At 47.9% G+C, this 19541-nt stretch overlaps 1 protein-coding gene across 3 annotated transcripts in view; it reads right to left on the bottom strand.

Moving 5' to 3' along the window:
- Nucleotides 1-15743: 15743 nt before the first annotated feature.
- The window catches only part of LOC119961764 (BTB/POZ domain-containing protein KCTD18-like), a 60661-nt gene continuing 56863 nt past the window's right edge, over nt 15744-19541 (bottom strand). For all 3 annotated transcript variants that reach the window (XM_038789043.1, XM_038789041.1, XM_038789044.1), the window contains exon 7: nt 15744-18477. In XM_038789043.1, the coding sequence (XP_038644971.1) occupies nt 17910-18477 (568 nt within the window). In that variant the 3' untranslated portion in view covers nt 15744-17909. The remainder of the gene's footprint in view (nt 18478-19541) is intronic.

Raw genomic sequence — 19541 nt, forward strand, 5'->3', positions numbered from 1 at the left:
TCTCCACCTTCTAGATCGCCCGATCCTGGGCATCCAATCTGAGCTTCAGCCGCTCAATCGACGCTTTTATCGGGTCCAAGCAGTCCCGTTTCTGCGTAGCAAAGCCCTCCTGGATGACTTGCATCAGCTGCTCCATAAACTGCTGGGTCGACAAGCCAGAGGTTCGCCCCTTCGCCATGCTGTCCCCCGTTGCAACTACAGCCCAATTTTTCTCTGTCTTCTTATTTCTGCTCTTACGAACACTTCTAATCCTTTTCTCCATGCACAGAAGTGGGAATTCAGTAGAGAATTGCAGAAGACATCCGTTTTGCAATTCAAGTCCGTTAAAAGATCGGGGGAAAAGTCCAAAAGCCCAACCAGAGCGGGAGCCACCAAATGTGCGACATACTCCTTCATAGCTGCCACCAGAAGTGTCGCTGGTCTTTTGAACAGATGATGGACAGTGTGTGCTGCAGTAGGCTCTGCTTCAACAAAGGCATGATGCGGCACCTACACCATGTCCTTGCAGACTTGGCACCACGTGGAGGAGGAGGACATCCATTCCCGGTCACCAAAGCCCTGAACTTCTACACCTCAGGATGATTCTAGGGCTCGAGCGGGGCTTCTGCGGCATCTCACTAGCTACAGCCCACAAGTGCATCTGTGAAGTCACGGTTGCCGGTTGCCCAGGCAGACATCTATCTAAACTCTGACCTGGACCAAGGCCAACAAGATGCCCGGGTAGCAAGAATCTCCACTAACACCGGGATGCCGCAGGTCCAGGGGTTAATAGATGGCACGCATGTCGCCTTGCGCTCACCCAACTGTTGGGGAGTGCCCTTCATTAACAGCAAGAGGTTCCACTCCCTGAACATCCAGCTCGGGTGTGACCACCACATGAAGATCATTCACACTTGTGCACACTTCCCAGGGTGTGTGCACGGCAGCTACATTCTAGGGTACTTAGACATCCCCAGCGTCTTCGACAACCATTGCAGGATGACCGGTTGGCTCTTGGGGGATAAGGCCTCCTGAGGCCCTGGCTGATGATGCTAATACAGAGGCCGGTGCGGAGTACCGTACCAGAGAATCTTAGTATTGAAATAACATTTGCAATGCTTTGGTTTCTGTGTTATCAATATATTAAAATCGATTTGAAAACCAATGTAGGTTGGCCACCTGGGCTGTCCTTGAGCAGTAAATCAGACTCCCCAGAATACGGTTCCAATGCCTCGACCGCTCTGGTGGTGCATTGCAGTGCACTCCTGGAGGGTCGCCTGCTTTGTGGTGACCTTCTGTGCCCTCCACAACTTGGCAAAGCAGTGGGCCAATGTGCTGAAGGTGGAGGTGGGGGAACATGTGGCCACCTCAGAGGAGGAGGATGAGGACGAAGGGGCGCCAGACCAGGAGGAACTGGAGGACGAGCCCGGTGCGGACCCAGAAAGCCGCATGAGGATGGACAACAGGCGGGAGCGGCTAGGGTCCAGCAAGCCCAGAGGGCCAGTGCAGCCCTCTTACTCACTTACTTCATATACGATGTGGCCCCGTCCGTCATTCCCTTTCCCTCCCCGCGACCCTCCGCATATCCCCTCCCCCGCCTTCACCATCCTCCTCCACCGTCACCCCGTCCACCATTCCCACCCTACCAAGGTCTGTATAAAGCTACTTCAGGGTGACAGGACTGTGTCGGCACTGTCAGAGGGTCACTGTCGAGGACAGGTGAGGTGATAACCTGCAGAGGGCTGGGCACTGGAGCTCCTTGTTTAATGCTGACCCCTGCCTGCCTGCTGAGTGCTCGCTCACACCCATCACCTGCACATCGTGTGCTGAGGGTGTGGCAGAGAAGATGCCCAGAACCCCCTGACCAGAAAGATGGGATTGATGCTCAGCCTGCATTGCTGAAAAAAGTGACAGAGGCGTCATACTGATTGAAGCCAACAGACTTTAATGCTGTACAAATGTGCCCCCAACTGCCCCATTCGATCGATGGTGCCATCCCACTCACCCCACCTACCCCCTTTACCTCCCCAGTACCACCAACCACGGCTTCGTCAAGGGGAGGTCATGTCTGACAAATCTGTTAAGAGTTCTTTGAGGAAGTAACAAGGAAGTTAGACAAAGGAGAACCAGTAGACGTGATTTATTTTGATTTCCAGAAGGCTTTTGACAAGGTGCCGCAGAGGAGAGTGTTAAATAAGTTAAGAGCCCATGGTGTTAAGGGTAAGATCCTGGCATGGATAGAGGATTGGCTGACTGGCAGAAGGTGGTGATAAAGGGGTCTTTTTCAGGATGGCAGCCGGTGACTTGTGGTGTACCTCAGGGGTCAGTGCTGGGACCACAACCTTTCATAATATACATTAATGATCTGGAGGAAGGGACTGAAGGCATTATTGCTAAGTTTTCAGATGATACCTGTACAAAGATCTGTAGTGGGGCAGGGAGTATTGAGGAAGCAGGTGGGCTGCAGAAGGACTTGGACAGGCTAGGAGAGTGGGCAAAGAAGTGGCAGATGGAATATAATGTGGAAAAGTGTGAGGTTATGCACTTTGGAAGAAGAAATGGAGACAGACTATTTTCAGAGCACAAAATCAGAGCACAAAGGGACTTGGGAGTCCTTGTGCACAATTCTCTTAAGGTTAATGTGCAGGTTCAGTCTATGCCTCCATTTCTCCTTCCAAAGTGCATCACCTCACACTTTTCCACATTGTATTCCATCTGCCACTGCTCTGTGCTGGTGGAAGGTGGGAGTGATAGCTGTGGCGGGAATTCGGTGGTGGTCTTGGAGCTCTTCTCCGAGGTGTTCGCTTGAGAGGCGAGGGTGAGGTTCACCCCGGATGGCTGCGCACCATCGGTTTAACAAAAAACTACTCCAATATCTTTGAGAAACAATAAAGTGTTATCTGAAAATGACAGCAAAGGCATTTTAAAAGCCCTTTGCTCCTGGATTATTTGCAGCAGTGTCTAGTTGTAAATGTAACTTTAACTCTCCAGGGCAATCCTGGAGGGGTAGCAACCCGAATCATGCGAATTCGGGAAATCAGAGGGGGGCTGTGGGGACTGAAAGAACCGCTACACAGATGGATTACAAGCAGGGACAAATCCAAACTGTGGGAATGTTGAGGCCCGGAATGTGCAATGTGATTCTATGGAGTATGCTAAATAACAGCAGAAACATAGCAAAATGGCGGATCTACTGCACCTGAACATCACACTGCCATATATTCCAACTGTTTCTCCAGACTTGGCAGGGTTTGCTGACTGGATTCAGCATGATTCGCAGTCTGAGGTATCTTTGGTTCAGACAGGTGACCCTGAAATATGAACCTGGAGGAGTCTTGCACACCTGCATATGCCAACGGCTTTTGCGCGCGCGTGGGTGGGAGGGGCGCGCGGGCCGGCAGCTTGTTTTGCGGGATTGCACTGCAGGAGAGGATTGGAGAATTTAGGCTTTCCAGGTATTACGGCATCTCCTATTATTGTCCGGTCAGGTTCCCATTCTCCCGCTTGCTCACTGTGCTGCAAAACGAAGAGCCAATCGTCATTGGTTAGTTACAACGAAATGGTTAAAGTGACTGTTGTCATACTCCCACCATGAACTAACTTTAATACTGTAGTTCTCTTTCAAAGGTTGAACGTACTGTGGCACCGACTTGCACCACAGGGCGGTGTTAGAAGTCTTTGCTATTGAAAGGTATTGGGTTGATCGTGGAGCTGCGCATCACAGCAATATACTGTTGCTGCTGCTCTGCTGTGGCACTCAGCAGCTGCAATCAGATCCTGCATGGAACAATTTAATGCTGAAGGCTGTAGTGTAGCGAATTCAAAAAGTAGAAGATACTCAGAGGAAATAGTGGGCAAGAAAACGATTTGTCTTATCCTAGCTTCACTAATCGAGCAAAAAGTAACTTCCTCTCTAAGCATAGCATTCAATTAATCTAGATTCCGGGGGCTTCTCACCAGTACTGTTACCCTAGACTCCGTTCTATGTATTGGTCATCCATCGTGTGAAGAACCTGTTGTTCATAATCCAAAATTTAATTTGAAATAGTATTCTGGATGTATTGTCTATGTTTAGGTTTGCCAGCTGCAACTAACTGTATTTCTGGAGCTTTCATCAGCACATCCACCGTTGTAATATCCTACCTTTCTGTACCAATCTGAAAGCAGTAAGAAGTCTTTTGGGCAGCACGGTAGCATGGTGGTTAGCATAAATGCTTCACAGCTCCAGGGTTCCAGGTTCCGTTCCCGGCTGGGTCACTGTCTGTGCGGAGTCTGCACGTCCTACCCGTGTGTGCGTGGGTTTCCTCCGGGTGCTCCGGTTTCCTCCCACAGTCCAAAGATGTGCGGGTTAGGTGGATTGGCCATGCTAAATTGCCCGTAGTGTCCTAAAAAGTAAGGTTGGGGGGGGGGGGGGGGGGGTTGTTGGGTTACGTGGGTTTGAGTAGGGTGATCATTGCTCGGCACAACATCGGGGGCCGAAGGGCCTGTTCTGTGCTGTACTGTTCTATGTTATGTCTAACACCAGGTTAAAGTCCAACAGGTTTGTTTCGAATCACTCGCTTTCAGAGCACTGCTCCTTCCTCAGTTGAATGAAGAGGTGGGTTCCAGAAACGTATATATAGACAAAGTCAAAGATGCAAGACTATTCTCTGAATGAGAGCATTTTCAGGCAATTAAGTCTTTACAGGTCCAGAGAAAGGGGTAAGACATAGAACATAAAACAATACAGCAGAGAACAGGCCCTTCGGCCCACGATGTTGTGCCGAACGTTTGTCCTAGATTAAGAAGAAATTAATCTACGGCCCATCATTCTACCTTAATCCATGTACCTATCCAATAGCCGTTTGAAGGTCCCTAATGTTTCCGACTCAACTACTTCCACAGGCAGTGCATTCCATTCCCCCCACTACTCTCTGGGAAAAGAGCCTACCTCTGACATCCTCCCTATATCTTCCACCATTCACCTTAAATTTATGTCCCCTTGTAATAGTTTGTTCCACCCAGGGAAAAAGTCTCTGACTGTCTATCTATTCCCCTGATCATCTTATAAACCTCTATCAAATCACCCCTCATCCTTCTCCGTTCTAATGAGAAAAGGCCTAGCACCCTCAGTCTTTCCTCGTAAGACCTACTCTCCATTCCAGGCAACAAAGGTGAATCTCCTTTGCACTTTTTCCAAAGCTTCCACATCCGTCCTAAAATGAGGCGACCAGAACTGCACACAGTACTCCAAATGTGGCCTTACCAAGGTTTTGTACAGCTGCATCATCACCTCACGGCTCTGAAATTCAATCCCTCTGCTAATGAACGCTAACACCATAGGCCTTCTTCACAGCTCTATCTACTTGAGTGGCAACTATCAAAGATCTATGAACATAGACCCCAAGATCTCTCTGCTCCTCCACACTGCCAAGAACCCTACCGTTAACGCTGTATTCCACATTCATATTTGTCCTTCCAAAATGGACAACCTCACACTTATCAGGGTTAAACTCCATCTGCCACTTCTCAGCCCAGCTCTGTATTCTATCTATGTCTCTTTGCAGCCGGCAACAGCCCTCCTCACTATCCACAACTCCACCAATCTTCGTATTGTCTGCAAATTTACTGACCCACCCTTCAATTCCCTCATCCAAGTCATTAATGAAAATCACAAACAGCAGAGGACCCAGAACTGATCCCTGTGGTATGCCACTGGTAACTGGGCTCCAGGCTGAATATTTGCCACCACCACCACTTTCTGACTTCTATCGGTTAGCCAGTTCGTTATCCAACTTGCCAAATTTCCCACTATCCCATGCCTCCTTACTTTCTGCATAAGCCTACCATAGGGAACCTTATCAAATGCCTTACTAAAATCCATGTCCACTACACCCACTGCTTCACCCTCATCCATGTGCTTGGTCACCTCGAAGAATTCAATAAGACTTGTGAGGCAAGACCTACCCCTCACAAATCCGTACTGACTATCCCTAATCAAGTAGTGTCTTTCCAGATGCTCAGAAATCCTATCCCTCAGTGCCCGTTCCATTACTTTGTCTACCACCGAAGTAAGACTGACTGGCCTGTAATTCCCAGGGTTATCCCTATTCCCTTTTTTGAACAGGGGCACGACATTCGCCACTCTCCAATCTCCTGGTACCACCCCTGTTGACAGCGAGGACAAAAAGATCATTGCCAACGGCTCTGCAATTTCATCTCTTGCTTCCCATAGAATCCTTGGATATATCCCGTCAGGCCCGGGGGACTTGTCTATCCTCAAGTTTTTCAAAATGCCCAACACATCTTCCTTCCTAACAAGTATCTCCTCAAGCTTTTGCACTGTTTCACACTGTCCTCTCCAACAATATAGCCCCTCTCATTCGTAAATACTGAAGAAAAGTATTTGTTCAAGACCTTTCCTCAATACTCAAGACTCAATACACAATCTCCCGCTACTGTCCTTGATCGGACCCACCCTCGCTCTAGTCATTCTCATATTTCTCACATATGTGTAAAAGGCCTTCGGGTTTTCCTTGATTCTAACCGCCAAAGATTTTTCATGCCCTCTCTTAGCTCTCCTAATCCCTTTCTTCAGTTGCCTCCTGGCTATCTTGTACCTCTCCAGCGCCCTGTCTGAACCTTGTTTCCTCAGCCTTACATAAGTATCCTTCTTCCTCTTAACAAGACATTCAACCTCTCTTGTCAACCATGGTTCCCTCACTCGGCCATCTCTTCCCTGCTTGACAGGGACACACATATCAAGGACACGTAGTATCTGTTCCTTGAACAAGTTCCACATTTCAATTGTGTCCTTCACTGACAGCCTATATTCCCAACTTATGCACTTCAGTTCTTGTCTGACAGCATCGTATTTACCCTTCCCCCAATTGTAAACCTTGCCCTGGTGCACGCACCTATCCCTCTCCATTACTAAAGTGAAAGTCATAGAATTGTGGTCACTATCTCCAAAATGCTCCCCCACTAACAAATCTATCACTTGCCCTGGTTCATTACAAAGTACCAAATCCAATATGGGCTCCCCTCTGGTCGGACAATCTACATACTGTGTTAGAAAAGCTTCCTGGACACACTGCACAAACACCACCCCATCCAAACTATTTGATCTAAAGAGTTTCCACTCAATATTTGGGAAGTTGAAGTCATCCATGACTACTACCCTGTGACTTCTGCATCTTTCCAAAATCTGTTTCCCAATCTGTTCCTCCACATCTCTGCTGCTATTGGGGGCCTATAGAAAACTCCCAACAAGGTGACTGCTCCTTTCCTATTTCTGACTTCAACCCATACTACCTCAGTAGACAGATCCTCCTCGAACTGCCTTTCTGCAGCTGTTATACTATCTCCAATTAACAATGCAACCCCCCCCCCCCTCCCCCCCACCTCTTTTACCACCCTCCCTAATCTTATTGCAACATCTATAACCAGGAACCTCCAACAACTATTTCTGACCCTCTTCTATCCAAGTTTCCGTGATGGCCACCACATCGTAGTCCCAAGCACCGATCCATGCCTTAAGTTCACCCATCTTAATCCTGATGCTTCTTGCATTGAAGTATACACACTTCAACCCATCTCGTGCCTGCAAGTACTCTCCTTTGTCAGTGTGACCCTCCCTACTGCCTGACTACACGCTTTGACATTCTGAACATCGGCTACCTTAGTTGCTGGACTACAAGTCCGGTTCCCATTCCCCTGCCAAATTAGTTTAAACCATCCCGAAGAGTACTAGAAAGCCTCCCTCCCAGGATATTAGTGCCCCTCTGGTTCAGATGCAACCCGTCCTGCTTGTACAGGTCCCACCTTCCCCAGAATGCGCTCCAATTATCCAAATACCTGAAGCCCTCCCTCCTACACCATTCCTGCAGCCATGTGTTCAACTGCACTCTCTCCCTATTCCTAGCCTCGCTATCACGTGGCACCGGCAACAAACAAGAGATGACAACTCTGTCTGTCCTGGCTTTTAACTTCCAGCCTAACTCCCTAAACTCGTTTATTACATCCACACCCCTTTTCCTACCTACATCGTTGGTACAATGTGCACCACGACTTCTGGCTGCTCACCCTCCCCCTTAAGGATCCTGAAGGCACGATCCGAGACATCCCTGGTCCTGACACCCGGGAGACAACATTTCCGGGAGTCTCGCTCGCAACTACAGAATCTCCTTTCTATTCCCCTAACCATTGAGTATCCTAACACTATTGCTTTTCTATTCTCCCCCCTTCCCTTCTGAGCCCCAAAGCCAGACTCAGTGCCAGAGACCTGGCCGCTAGGGCCTTCCCACAGTCGGTCATCCCCCCAACAGCATCCAGAACGGTATACTTGTTTTGCAGGGGAACGGCCACGAGGAATCCCTGCACTGTCTGCCCATTCGTTTTTCCCCTGACTGTAACCCAGCTACTCTTATCCTGTACCTTGGGTGTGCCTACCTCCCTGTAACACTTCTCTATTACCCCCTCTGCCTCCAGGATGATCCGAAGTTCATCCAGCTCCAGTTCCCTAACACGGTCTCTGAGGAGCTGGAGTTGGGTGCACTTCCCGCAGGTATAGTCAGCGGGGACACCGGTGGTATCCCTCACCACGCCCATCCTACAGGAGGAGCATGCAACTGCCCTAGCCTCCATCCCCTTACCTTACAGAATATAGCTTCACTGTGGAGCAACTGGAAGTCCGCCCTCCGATTATGCTCCCAGTGAGCTGCAGTCTCTGTAAACTCCGGGCTCCCTTCACACTCTGAGGAAATGTAGGAAATGAAATGAAAGCTCCCTCAGTCACCAAACTCTCACAATAGCACTCAAATGCCACCCAAATTCAGCACTCAGTGCAAACAAAGACTGCACTGTGACTTTAGCCTCTGAAAACTGGCCTAATCAAATTAACTAATTAACAAGCTCCAGCTGCACTTCCGGTGTGGACCATGGAGTAAGTGGTCACACACAAGGCAGCTCCTGCCCAAGGTTACAGAAAAAAGCTCTTTTTTAATCAATACGGGGTGGAATTTTGATGAAAAGATGTAGGTGAATGTTGGAGGAGTACTTTCCCCAAGGAATGGTATGTCTCTTGGTTATCAGACCCGGCAGAAACAGTGAAAGATTTGACTGAAGCTGCAGCAAAGACAAAAGCCTTTTCCAGCGTGCAGGTGGGGGAAGGGCGAGCTTAAAGGCTTCAATCTGACTTGAGGGCCTTTATTAAAGCTGAATTCTAGCAGCAGAGGGAAAAACTGTGAAAAGATCTCGCCAAGGCCATTGAAGAAGCGGTGACGAGACCTACGGTGGCAGCCATGGAGGAGTAGGTCGCGCATTCGGCAGATCCTGTCTGGAACGGACTCTCGGACGTTTTTCAGGAGTTTCCACGGACTTTTTGGGGCAGATTGGTGATGGGAACACTGCCAAAAGGATTCCCTCTCTGTTGTATGGATACCAGGATCAGGAGTGGCCGGGTGAAGCATTTAAGTCCCAACAGACGGAAGCGTGTGGAGTGGGCGCCGAGGCACGGCATGGCGGCCGGTACAGACCAGGGTGCATGGGCGCAGTGGGCACAGGAGCAACAGGAGTTCCTTCAGGGCTGCTTTGCTGATCTTAAAAAAGGACATGCTGGCCCTGATGAAGGCATCAATAGACCAAATGATCGCAACTCAGGCAACACAAGGGAAAGTGATTAAGGAGATGGAGAAAAAGCTATCCGACCATGAGGACAAGTTGGTTGTATTAGCCCTTAAGGTGGAGGCGCAGGATGACCTCCTCAAGAAGTGGCAGGAGAGGCTGGAGGACCTAGAAAACAGGTCCAGGAGACAAAACGAGAATTGTGGGCCTCCCCGAAGGTGTGGAGGGGTCGGATGCGGGAGCATTCGTGTCCAAGATGCTGGAGATGCTGATAGGGACGGGAGTATTCCCTCGACCCCTGGTGCTGGACGGGGCGCACAAAGCCCTCGCAAGGAAGCCCAAGGCGAATGAACCACCACGGCCCGTGGTGGTGAGATTTCATCGCTTCTCGGACAAGGAACTTGTCTTGCGGTGGGAAAAAAAGAACGGAGCAGCAGGTGGGAGAACAGCGTGATACGCATCTACCAGGACCTGGGTGCGGAGCTGGCCAAGAGGCGTGCTGGATTCTACCGGGTGAAGGCGACCCTCTTCAGCAAGGGCGTGAAATTTGGGATGCTGCACCCAGCGAGGCTATGGGTCACGTACGAGGAATGGCATCACTATTTTGAGAGGCCGGACGAGGCGTGGTCATTCGTCAAACAAGAAAAGCTGGACTCAAATTAAAGGACGGCTAAGATTTGGTGGAATGCGGCGGTGGGGCTGGGTAACACGGTACCGTTTCTAATATAAGATTGTATACAATGTTGGTTGCGTGTAAAGGCTGGAGGGTGCAGTGTTTTCGGCAAAGTTGAGATACGGAAGGGGGAGGGGGGCCCTGTACTTAGTGCGAATTTTCGGGAAGTTGGAGCCTTGGTTCAATAGGTGCCTCCTCACGGAGCAATGTTAGTGTCTTCTGTTTATTTTTTGTTTCATATTACTATTTACTTATTGGGGCTGAAGAGGTAGTTTAATTGGTTTATTCATGTGGAGAGAAGGGTCCGGACAATGAGGCGACAGTCTGATCGGCGCCAGGGGCGGGAGCTGCCAGGGTCAGCATGGGTCAGTTGACTCTTGGCAGCATGGGTTGCCTGTCCAGGCTGATCACGTGGAATGTGAGGGGTTTGAATGGGCCGGTCAAAAGAGGGAGCGTGTTCGCGCATCTAAAGAGGTTAAAGGCAGACGTAGCAATGCTTCAGGAGACACATTTAAAGCACGCTGATCACACGAGATTGAGAAAGGGATGGGTCGGCCAGGTGTTCCATTCAGGGCTGGATTCGAAGACCAGGGGGGTAGCAATTCTGATACGTTAGGGTGTGGCATTCGAGGCTGGGAGAATTGTGGCAGATAAGGGGGGCAGGTATATAATGGTGAGTGGGAGGGGGTCTGGGTGGTGTTTGTGAACGTCTATGTTCCGAATTGGGATGATGTGGAATTTATGAGATGCATGCTAGGCAAAATCCCGGACTTAAGAGTCACACCACCTGATCATGGGGGGAGACTTTAACACAGTCATCGACCCCGAGCTGGACCGGTCGAAGTCCAGGACGGGGAAGCGAACAGCAGTGGCTAAGGAACTGAAGGGTTTTATGGAGCAGATGGGGGGTGGGGGGTGGAGGATCCCTGGAGGTTCGCGCAGCCGAGAGCGAAGGAGTTCTCTTTTTTCTCCCACGTTCATAAGGTTTATTCCCGGACAGATTTCTTTGTCTTGAGCAGGGCATTAAGCCCAAAGGTGGCGGGGACAGAATACTCAGCAATTACAGTCTCGGACCATGCCCCGCACTGGGTGGACCTGCGGCTTAGTGAGGAGAGGGCAGCGCCCACTCTGGAGACTGAATGTGGGACTGCTGGCGGACGAAGAGGTTTGCGGGCGGATTAGTAGTAACATCCATAATTACCTGGAAACAAACGATACAGGTGAGGTAGCAGCGGCAACGGTCTGGAAGGCTCTGAAGGCAGTTGTCAGAGGGGAACTCATCTCAATTCGATCCCATAGGGAAAAGAGAGAAAGAGCGGAGGAGAGACTGGTGGATGAGATACTCTGAGTGGACAGGATATACGCAGAGACCCCCAAGGCGGGGCTACTGAGGGAGCGGTGGAGTCTGCAGGTGGAGTTTGAACTGCTGACCACAGGGAAAGCGGTAGCACAGCTGAGGAAGGCAAGGGGGACAGTCTATGAGTATGGGGAGAAAGCGAGTAGAATGCTGGCACACCAACTGCGAAAGAGGGAGGCGGCCAGGGAAATTGGGGGAAGTAAAGAATAAGGAGGGTAACACCGTCTTGGATCCAGGGGGGGTGGGGGGGTGAAACCAGTCTTTAAGGAATTCTATAGTAAACTATAAGAGTCGGAGCCCCCGACGGGAGGGGAAGGGATGAGGCAATTTTTGGACCAGTTGAGGTTTCCAAAGGTGGAAGAGGACCTGGTGGAGGGGCTGGGGGCCCCGATTGAATTGGAGGAGATTGTCAAGGGTACAGAGGGCATGCAATTGGGTAAAGCCCCGAGGCCGACGGTTACCAGGTAGAATTCTATAGGAAATCTTCGGAAATATTGAGCCCACTCCTGATGAGGACCTTCAATGGGGCCAGAGAGAACGGAAACCTCCCCCCAACAATGTCACAAGCTTTGATCTCACTCATTCTTAAACGAGGGAAGGACCCGGAACATTGTGGGTCATACAGGCCAATTTCGCTTTTAAACATGGATGCCAAATTGCTAGCTAAGATTCTGGCCACAAGAATTGAGGATTGCATCCCGGGGTGATAGAGGAAGACCAGACTGGGTTTGTTAAAGGCAGACAACTCAATACCAATGTCCGGAAACTTTTGAATATTATGATGCCATCAGGGGGAGGGGAGGCGGCAACAGCGATGGATGCAGAGAAAGCCTTTGACCGGGCGGAGTGGGAATGCCTCTGGGAAACGCTGGGGAGGTTCGGGTTTGGTGAGGGCTTTATTGGCTGGGTGAAATTGCTGTACCAGGCGCCTGTAGGAAGTGTATGTACAAACTGGCTGAGGTCGGGGTACTTCGAGCTTCACCGGGGAACGAGGCAGGGGTGTCCCCTCTCCCCGTTACTATTTGCCCCTAGTTATAGAACCACTAGCTATGGCGCTGAGAGCCTCGAAGAACTGGCGGGGACTGGTTGGGGGGGGGGGGGGGGGGGGATGGAACATCGAGTCTCGCTATACGCGGATGATTTGCTCCTGCACATTTCAGACCCTGTGGAGGTGATGGGGGAGGTTCTGCGGATCCTGAGGGATTTTGGTAGTTTTTCAGGGTACAAACTGAACATGGGAAAGAGCGAGTTGTTTGTGATCCAGGCCAAGGGGCAGGAGGAGAGACTGAAAGAGCTGCCGCTCAGGATGGTAGAGAAAAGTTTTCGTTACCTGGGTATACAGGAAATGGGATACCCTGCACAGGCGCAACCTGACAACTTAGGGCAGCATGGTGGTTAGCACAATTTCTTCACAGCTCCAGGGTCCCAGGTTCGATTCCCGGAGTGGTTCACTGTCTGTGTGTAGTCTGCACGTTCTCCCCGTGTGTGTGTGTGGGTTTTCCCCAGGTGCTCCGGTTTCCTCCCACAGTCCAAAGATGTGGTTAGGCGGATTGGTCATGCTAAATTGCCCTTAGTGTTGGGCCGGGTTACTGGGTTATGGGGATAGGGTGGAGGTGTGAGTTTGGGTAGGGTGCTCTTTCAAAGAGCCGGTGCAGACTCGATGGGCCGAATGGCCTCCTTCTGTATTGTAAATTCTATGACCCGGTTGGTGGAGCAAATGGAAGGGGACTTTAAAAGATGGGACATGCTCCCGCTGTCACTGGCAGGGAGGGTGCAGACCGTGAAAATGACTGTCCTCCCCAGATTTTTGTTTGTCTTTCAGTGCCTCCCCCATCTACATCCCTGAGGCCTTTTCTAAGCGGGTGAGTAGGATCATTACAGGCTTTGTGTGGGTGAATAAGACCCCGTGAGTAAGGAGATCGCTGTTGGAGCGCAGTCGGGGGTGGGTTGGCGCTGCCGAACATTCGCTACTACTGGGCGGCCAATATAGCTATAATTAAGAAGTGGGCGTGGGGGGGGGGGGCAACGTGGGAGCAGCTGGAAGCGGCGTCATGTAAAGGTACTAGTCTGGGAGCTTTAATAACGGCTCCTTTACCGTTCTCGCCAACCCGTCACTCCACAAGTCCGGTGGTGGTGGCAACATTGCGGATCTGGGGACTGTGGAGGAGGTACAAGAAGGTGGAGGGAGCGTCGGTCTGGATCCCGATATGCAACAATCACAGGTGTGTCCCGGGTAGGATGGATGGTGGGTTCCAGAGCTGGCAGAGGGCAGGCATCAGAAGGATGGGAGATCTGTTCATAGACGGAAGCTTTCCCAGTTTGAAGGCGCTAGTGGACAAATTTAATCTGCCACCAGGAAACGCCTTTAAATATCTGCAAGTACGAGCCTTCCTGAAAAAACAGGTAGTGGCCTTTCCGACGCTGCAGCCACTGAGGATACAGGACAGGGTGGTCTCTGGCACCTGGGTGGGGGGAGGGGAGGTTGTTGGATATCTACCAGGAACGGCAGGAGGCAGAAGAAACCCCGGTGGAGGAGCTCACGGGCAATTCGGAGGAGGAGCTAGGTGAGGTGTTGGAAGTGGGTCTGTGGGCAGAGGTCCTGGGCAGGGTTAATTCCTCCTCATCATGTGCCAGGCTCAGTCTAATTCAATTTAAGGTGGTCCACTGGGCACACATGACGGCAGCAAGAATGAGCAAGTTTTTTGGGGTAGAAGACAGTTTTATGAAGTGCAAGGGCAGCCCTGCAAACCATGTCCACATGTTTTGGGCATGCCCGGATCTTAGTGTGTTCTGGCAAGGGTTCGCGAGGGCAATGTCCAAAGTGCTTAACACACGGGTGGTGCCGAGTCCAGAGATAGCGATCTTTGGAGTGTCAGAAGACCCGGGAGGTTAGGGGGCGAAAGAGGCAGATCTTGGCCTTTGCCTCCTTAGTAGCCTGGAGACAGGGCCGGCCCAAGGCACCGGCAACTCGGGCAGTCGCCCGGGGCGCCATGTGCTAGGGGGCGCCAGAGACTCGGGTCCCGCGCATGCGCAGTTGGGCCGGTGCCAACCAGCGCATGCGTGGTGGCCGCCCTCCCCCAGGGCGCCCCCCTCCGCCCCCCCCTCCGTCCGCCCTCCCCCCTCGGGCCCGCCCCCCCCGCCTCGGCCCCGCGGGGCCCCCCCCGGCCCCGCCCCCCCTCCCCCCGAAGGGCGCCGAAGTTCAGCTTGCCCGGGGCGCCAGCAACCCTAGGGCCGGCGCTGCCTGGAGACAGATTTTATTAATGTGGGGGGACTTGAAGCCCCCGAGTGTAGAGACTTGGGTTACCGACATGGCTGGGTTTCTCAGCCTCGAGAAAATAAAGTTTGCCTTAAGAGGGTCTACGCTAGAGTTCTCTCGGAGGTTGCAGCAATCCGTGGGGGGGGGGGGTGAGTGCTTCATTGGGGTGGTGTGGGAAGACTGGGTTACGTGGGATACTGTCTATTTAATTGTTATTGTATATTCTCTTTTTGCACTACGTTAATGTTCACTCTAGTTTGTTTTGTTATTGTTTTATGAAAAATTATGCAAAAACCTTAATAAAAATACTTTTTAAAAAAACAAGCTCCAGCTGCAAGTAGCTACAAGTAGAACCTTTGTTTAAAGCTGATTGAAAATTCACCTTCTACTCAACCAAACAGCAACTTTTAAGTTAATTAACTAAATAAAAGACTAGACTTTAGATAAAAATTAACTCTTATTATCCCTCAGTCACCAAACTCTCACTGTAGCACTCAAATGCACCCAAATTCAGCACTCAGTGCAAACCCTAATTTGGGTAAAGACTTAATTACCTGCAAATGCTCGCAGTCAGATTATCGTCATGATTTAAATTTGTTGGCTGCTGAGCATATTGAGCTTGATCTTTAAAAATACTATCGATTAACTGCTCACAATTGAGTTAGCTTTGTTTGCATTGTCAACATCCCACATTGCGAGGTAACAGCTGTTGGAAAGGAGCAAAAAATTAGGATGAAGAATGAGCATCACAGAAGTGTATCACACAACATTAAGTACACTTCCTTAAGCGTGGATTCTTTTACCTATACCACAACACTGATAATTAACATAGGGATCAAACAAACAGAGTGGAAGGAAAATCATAGAACTATAAACACAAGCAAAATCATGTTTTATTTTCAAGTAAAACAAACAGTTGACTTTTCAGGTATGGATCATATAAATTTTAAATACAAAACTGGAACCAATAAAAGTTTTACATTAAAAACCTAGACATCTGTCACCAAATGTAAAGCTTGCTCCAAATAAACCTGTGCCTGACTCAAACTCCAGTGTATTGAATAATTTCTCACTCACTGCTATTATAAATCAGTGCAGCAACCAATGAACCTCTACACAGTGCATTGAGTTTGACTTTCCATGCAAGTTGTGAGATTTTGTATTAAGCTCTGGAAGGGCTGAAAATGTCAGATTCTGAGCAATAACAAAACACCTGTCCTAATTATACAACTTTCTGGTTCAGGTACAGTCCCTAAATAGAGGGTCTTGATCCAAAATAGAATGTTTCCCAGTCCACGTTATCATTGACTACTGTCACTACACGAGAGTTATGCATTTTAATCACTAAAAATCAAATTTATGAATAGAAACAGATTTATGGTTGAAACCTGAATAGGCAACAGTAAATACTGGAGTGAATGGATTCCTTTTCAGCTATCAATCACATCTCATGCAGCACACTTAAATTTACACCTGAGCTGAGCAGCAGCGTGAAAACCGAACAAACTAAATACAAAAGAAAAGTTGGAAATTGCTGCTTCTGCTCTCGGTTTGACAGTAGGTAATACAAATATTCTTTCCACATCTGAAAAAAAAATGCCCAAATTTGTTTTACTCTATTTAATCTTATTGTATTTTTATCATAACAATAAAAGGTGGATTCCAAAATTTGTCTCTCACCAGCATATCTTTCTCCAAATGCGAAAACAGACAGACCACCTATTTCAAGATTACAGCTAAGCCCAAACTTGAACTGTAATGTACAACTACTACCCTAGCTTGAGAAGAAATACTATATTCACATCCTGTGTCACATTAGATGACATAGCCAAGATTAGCAACTGAAAATGGGAGTGTGGCAAGTAAAATTAAAGGGAGAAATATTTCTTTATCCCTTAAAATTGACCAAACAATTAAACTTAAAACCTCATGCTCTATACATTGTTTGTCCAATTGGCCTTCTTTCTCTCTCACACACAAAAATGTAATCTAAAACATTGTATAAGTTATGGCAAAATGTTTCCACAAGACCAGGAACTGAAGAGCGGAGGGGCATGTGAAATTATAGTTTATCAATTGGCCTTTTTCTCTAATCTCCAGTACAGTAATGTATAGTCCGTTATTACTATTTGTTGATCATTGCTGGCATCTTGATTGCTTGGATCAGCAGCACTCTTACTTTACTGGACAGTTCATTTAGGTTGCCCATTTCAGCTGCATGTTCCACAGTAAGGCTGCGATCTGCAGCTAAGACAGTTTTGACCAGCCTCCACAAGAACTCCGTAACTAAAATTTTAGCAACAAATGTTCAGGAGCAGAGACTTTATCTAGTGTCATTCTGTTAAATGTTTTAAGGTTGTCAACTTTAAAATATACTCTACTAGTGCTAAATAAGCAGTACACAAACCAATTAAAAGTAGCTTATTTTGGTAGATGTGATCTCCAGTGCATATTAAAGTACACCACTATGTTTGCATTTAAATTCTAAGATACAATTAATAGGTATTTTAAAAAAAAATTATACTAATTTCTTCCCTCATATTTTTGAAGCTGTTTACTCCAGAGACCACGGTTGTTCTATGGTATCTTGCTCAAGTGGCCATTATTCCTTAGCCTGGTGAGAACATGTGAGAGGTAAAGGAATCATAGCCAAGCCCAGTTCTGGTGTACACATACACATATGCCCACGTGAATTGATGGATAATGATCAGGTGCAAGAGGCTTGGCAAAAATTCCCGTCCTTACTCCAGAGGTGCTCAATACAAATGATAGCACTGCTATCACCACCCAAACAGGAAGTCAATTATGCACAGGCTGGAGATCAAAACTAAGACCTCCTTGGTGGATGTTATGCACTGGAAAAGCCCACTGAATTCATTAGTTAAAGGACAAATTTTCCATTTTTACCTAAACAACTCTTGAAACACTGATCTGAGGATAACATTCTTGAGAAATTAGGTTATGCAACAACAGGATTCAAATGCTCAGTCCTACCAAATCATTTCATCAGTCCCGTCCCTCCCCTCCAAACCACTGACAACTTAACCATTCTCATCTTTTTTTCTATTATTTCCACATAAGTCCTCTAGATAGTCTGCCATTATGTTCACAGGACTGGAGGTGTGTTGGTTTTCTGAAGTACTTGGTTGTACATCTGAAGTGATCGTACGCATGTCTCTTTCATTCTTGGTAGGATCTGCTGGTGTTGCAGAAGGTGGTTTTCTTTTCAATTTGATCACTCGATTCACTATGACCTTCTTTTCCGGCAATTTGACTGCTGCAGTGTAACAAGACTCTGTGGCGCTTCCAGCATTCTGGGATCTAACAGGTTGAGATGTTTGGACACCTGTTCCAGAAACAGACCCCGTGGTACTGGAAGATGCTGTCCTGTGGTTTACAAACACCCCGGTGCTTAGTCTCTTTATGGGTGTGGCTTTGAGATGAATCAAGGTGTTTGGCACCGTTTTTGAAGCGTCACCTGGTGTTAACAGTTTGACCAATCCAGAGTTCTTCACTTTAATGCGGGTGCTGGTGGATGGGCCAGAGAACTCTACAGGTTTCAGATTCTTTTTGGGAGTTTCCATTTCTGCTTCATTGACATCGATATGTCTGGAAGATAAATAAAACCTAGATTTGTAGCAACTCTGATAGAATCCATAAAAAAGGAAGTTAATCCTTTGAATATTGATATTCTTTTAGTTAATTTTAAATTAGATATTTGCCGATCTAATTGCTACAAATTGTAAACTGAGAACTTGTAGTGAATTTTACAAAACAGACCACATCTCATTTAGATCATTTATGAAACAGGACAAAAGAGAATATCAGCAGAGTGACTATGATTTATTTCTTTGTCAGTCAATAAGGGGATCCCAAGATCCGCAGTACTAATTTTGTGAAATACAGCATCAGCTATACATAGCAACAGTTCCAGGTTTTGTAAGCCGCCTGGAAAGTAGATTTTTGTTTAATTTGACTATTTATATGAAGTTTTCAAATTATATTTACTGTTATAAGCTAACAAAGTCAAGATGCCATTTTGTATTAACATTGGGCCAAATAAGCCATTCAGTAATCCATAAAACTATACAACCTACAAACCACAACATGTACGAATCAAGAATGACTGTATAGTTAGTAACCAGCCAGAAACAGATGATGAATAAGTACTCAGCCCCAATGTAAAATTGAAGAATAAGCAATTAATCAAGTAGTTATCAAGGCTGGATAATATACTATTTGAAGTATCAAATATTAATTTGTTGCAAACTAATACTTCTAAACATTCTGTTATTGTCTGTGGGAACAGAGACACAGCTACTGTCCTTGAGTGTTTAGGGCAGGTGCAAGAGAATGAATGGAGACTTGTCCAAACTCAGATAAAAGACCATGAACTGACTCATTGTTCTGCTTCATGGAACAATGTGCATAAATGTATAAATCCAATAAAATTAACCCAGTAATAATAATAATAATCTTTATTGTCAGAAGTAGGCTTGCATTAACGCTGCAATAAAGTTACTGTGAAAAGCCCCTAGTCGCCACATTCTGGCGCCTGTTCGGGTACATGGAGGGAGAATTCAGAATGTCCAAGTGACCCAACAGCAAGGGCTGGATTCTCCACTCTGGAAACTAAGTGTTGACGCCGTTGTGAAAACAGTAGAGCTTCACAG

The sequence above is a fragment of the Scyliorhinus canicula genome, chromosome 2, assembly GCF_902713615.1.
Source record: "Scyliorhinus canicula chromosome 2, sScyCan1.1, whole genome shotgun sequence".
Lineage (NCBI taxonomy): Eukaryota > Metazoa > Chordata > Chondrichthyes > Carcharhiniformes > Scyliorhinidae > Scyliorhinus > Scyliorhinus canicula.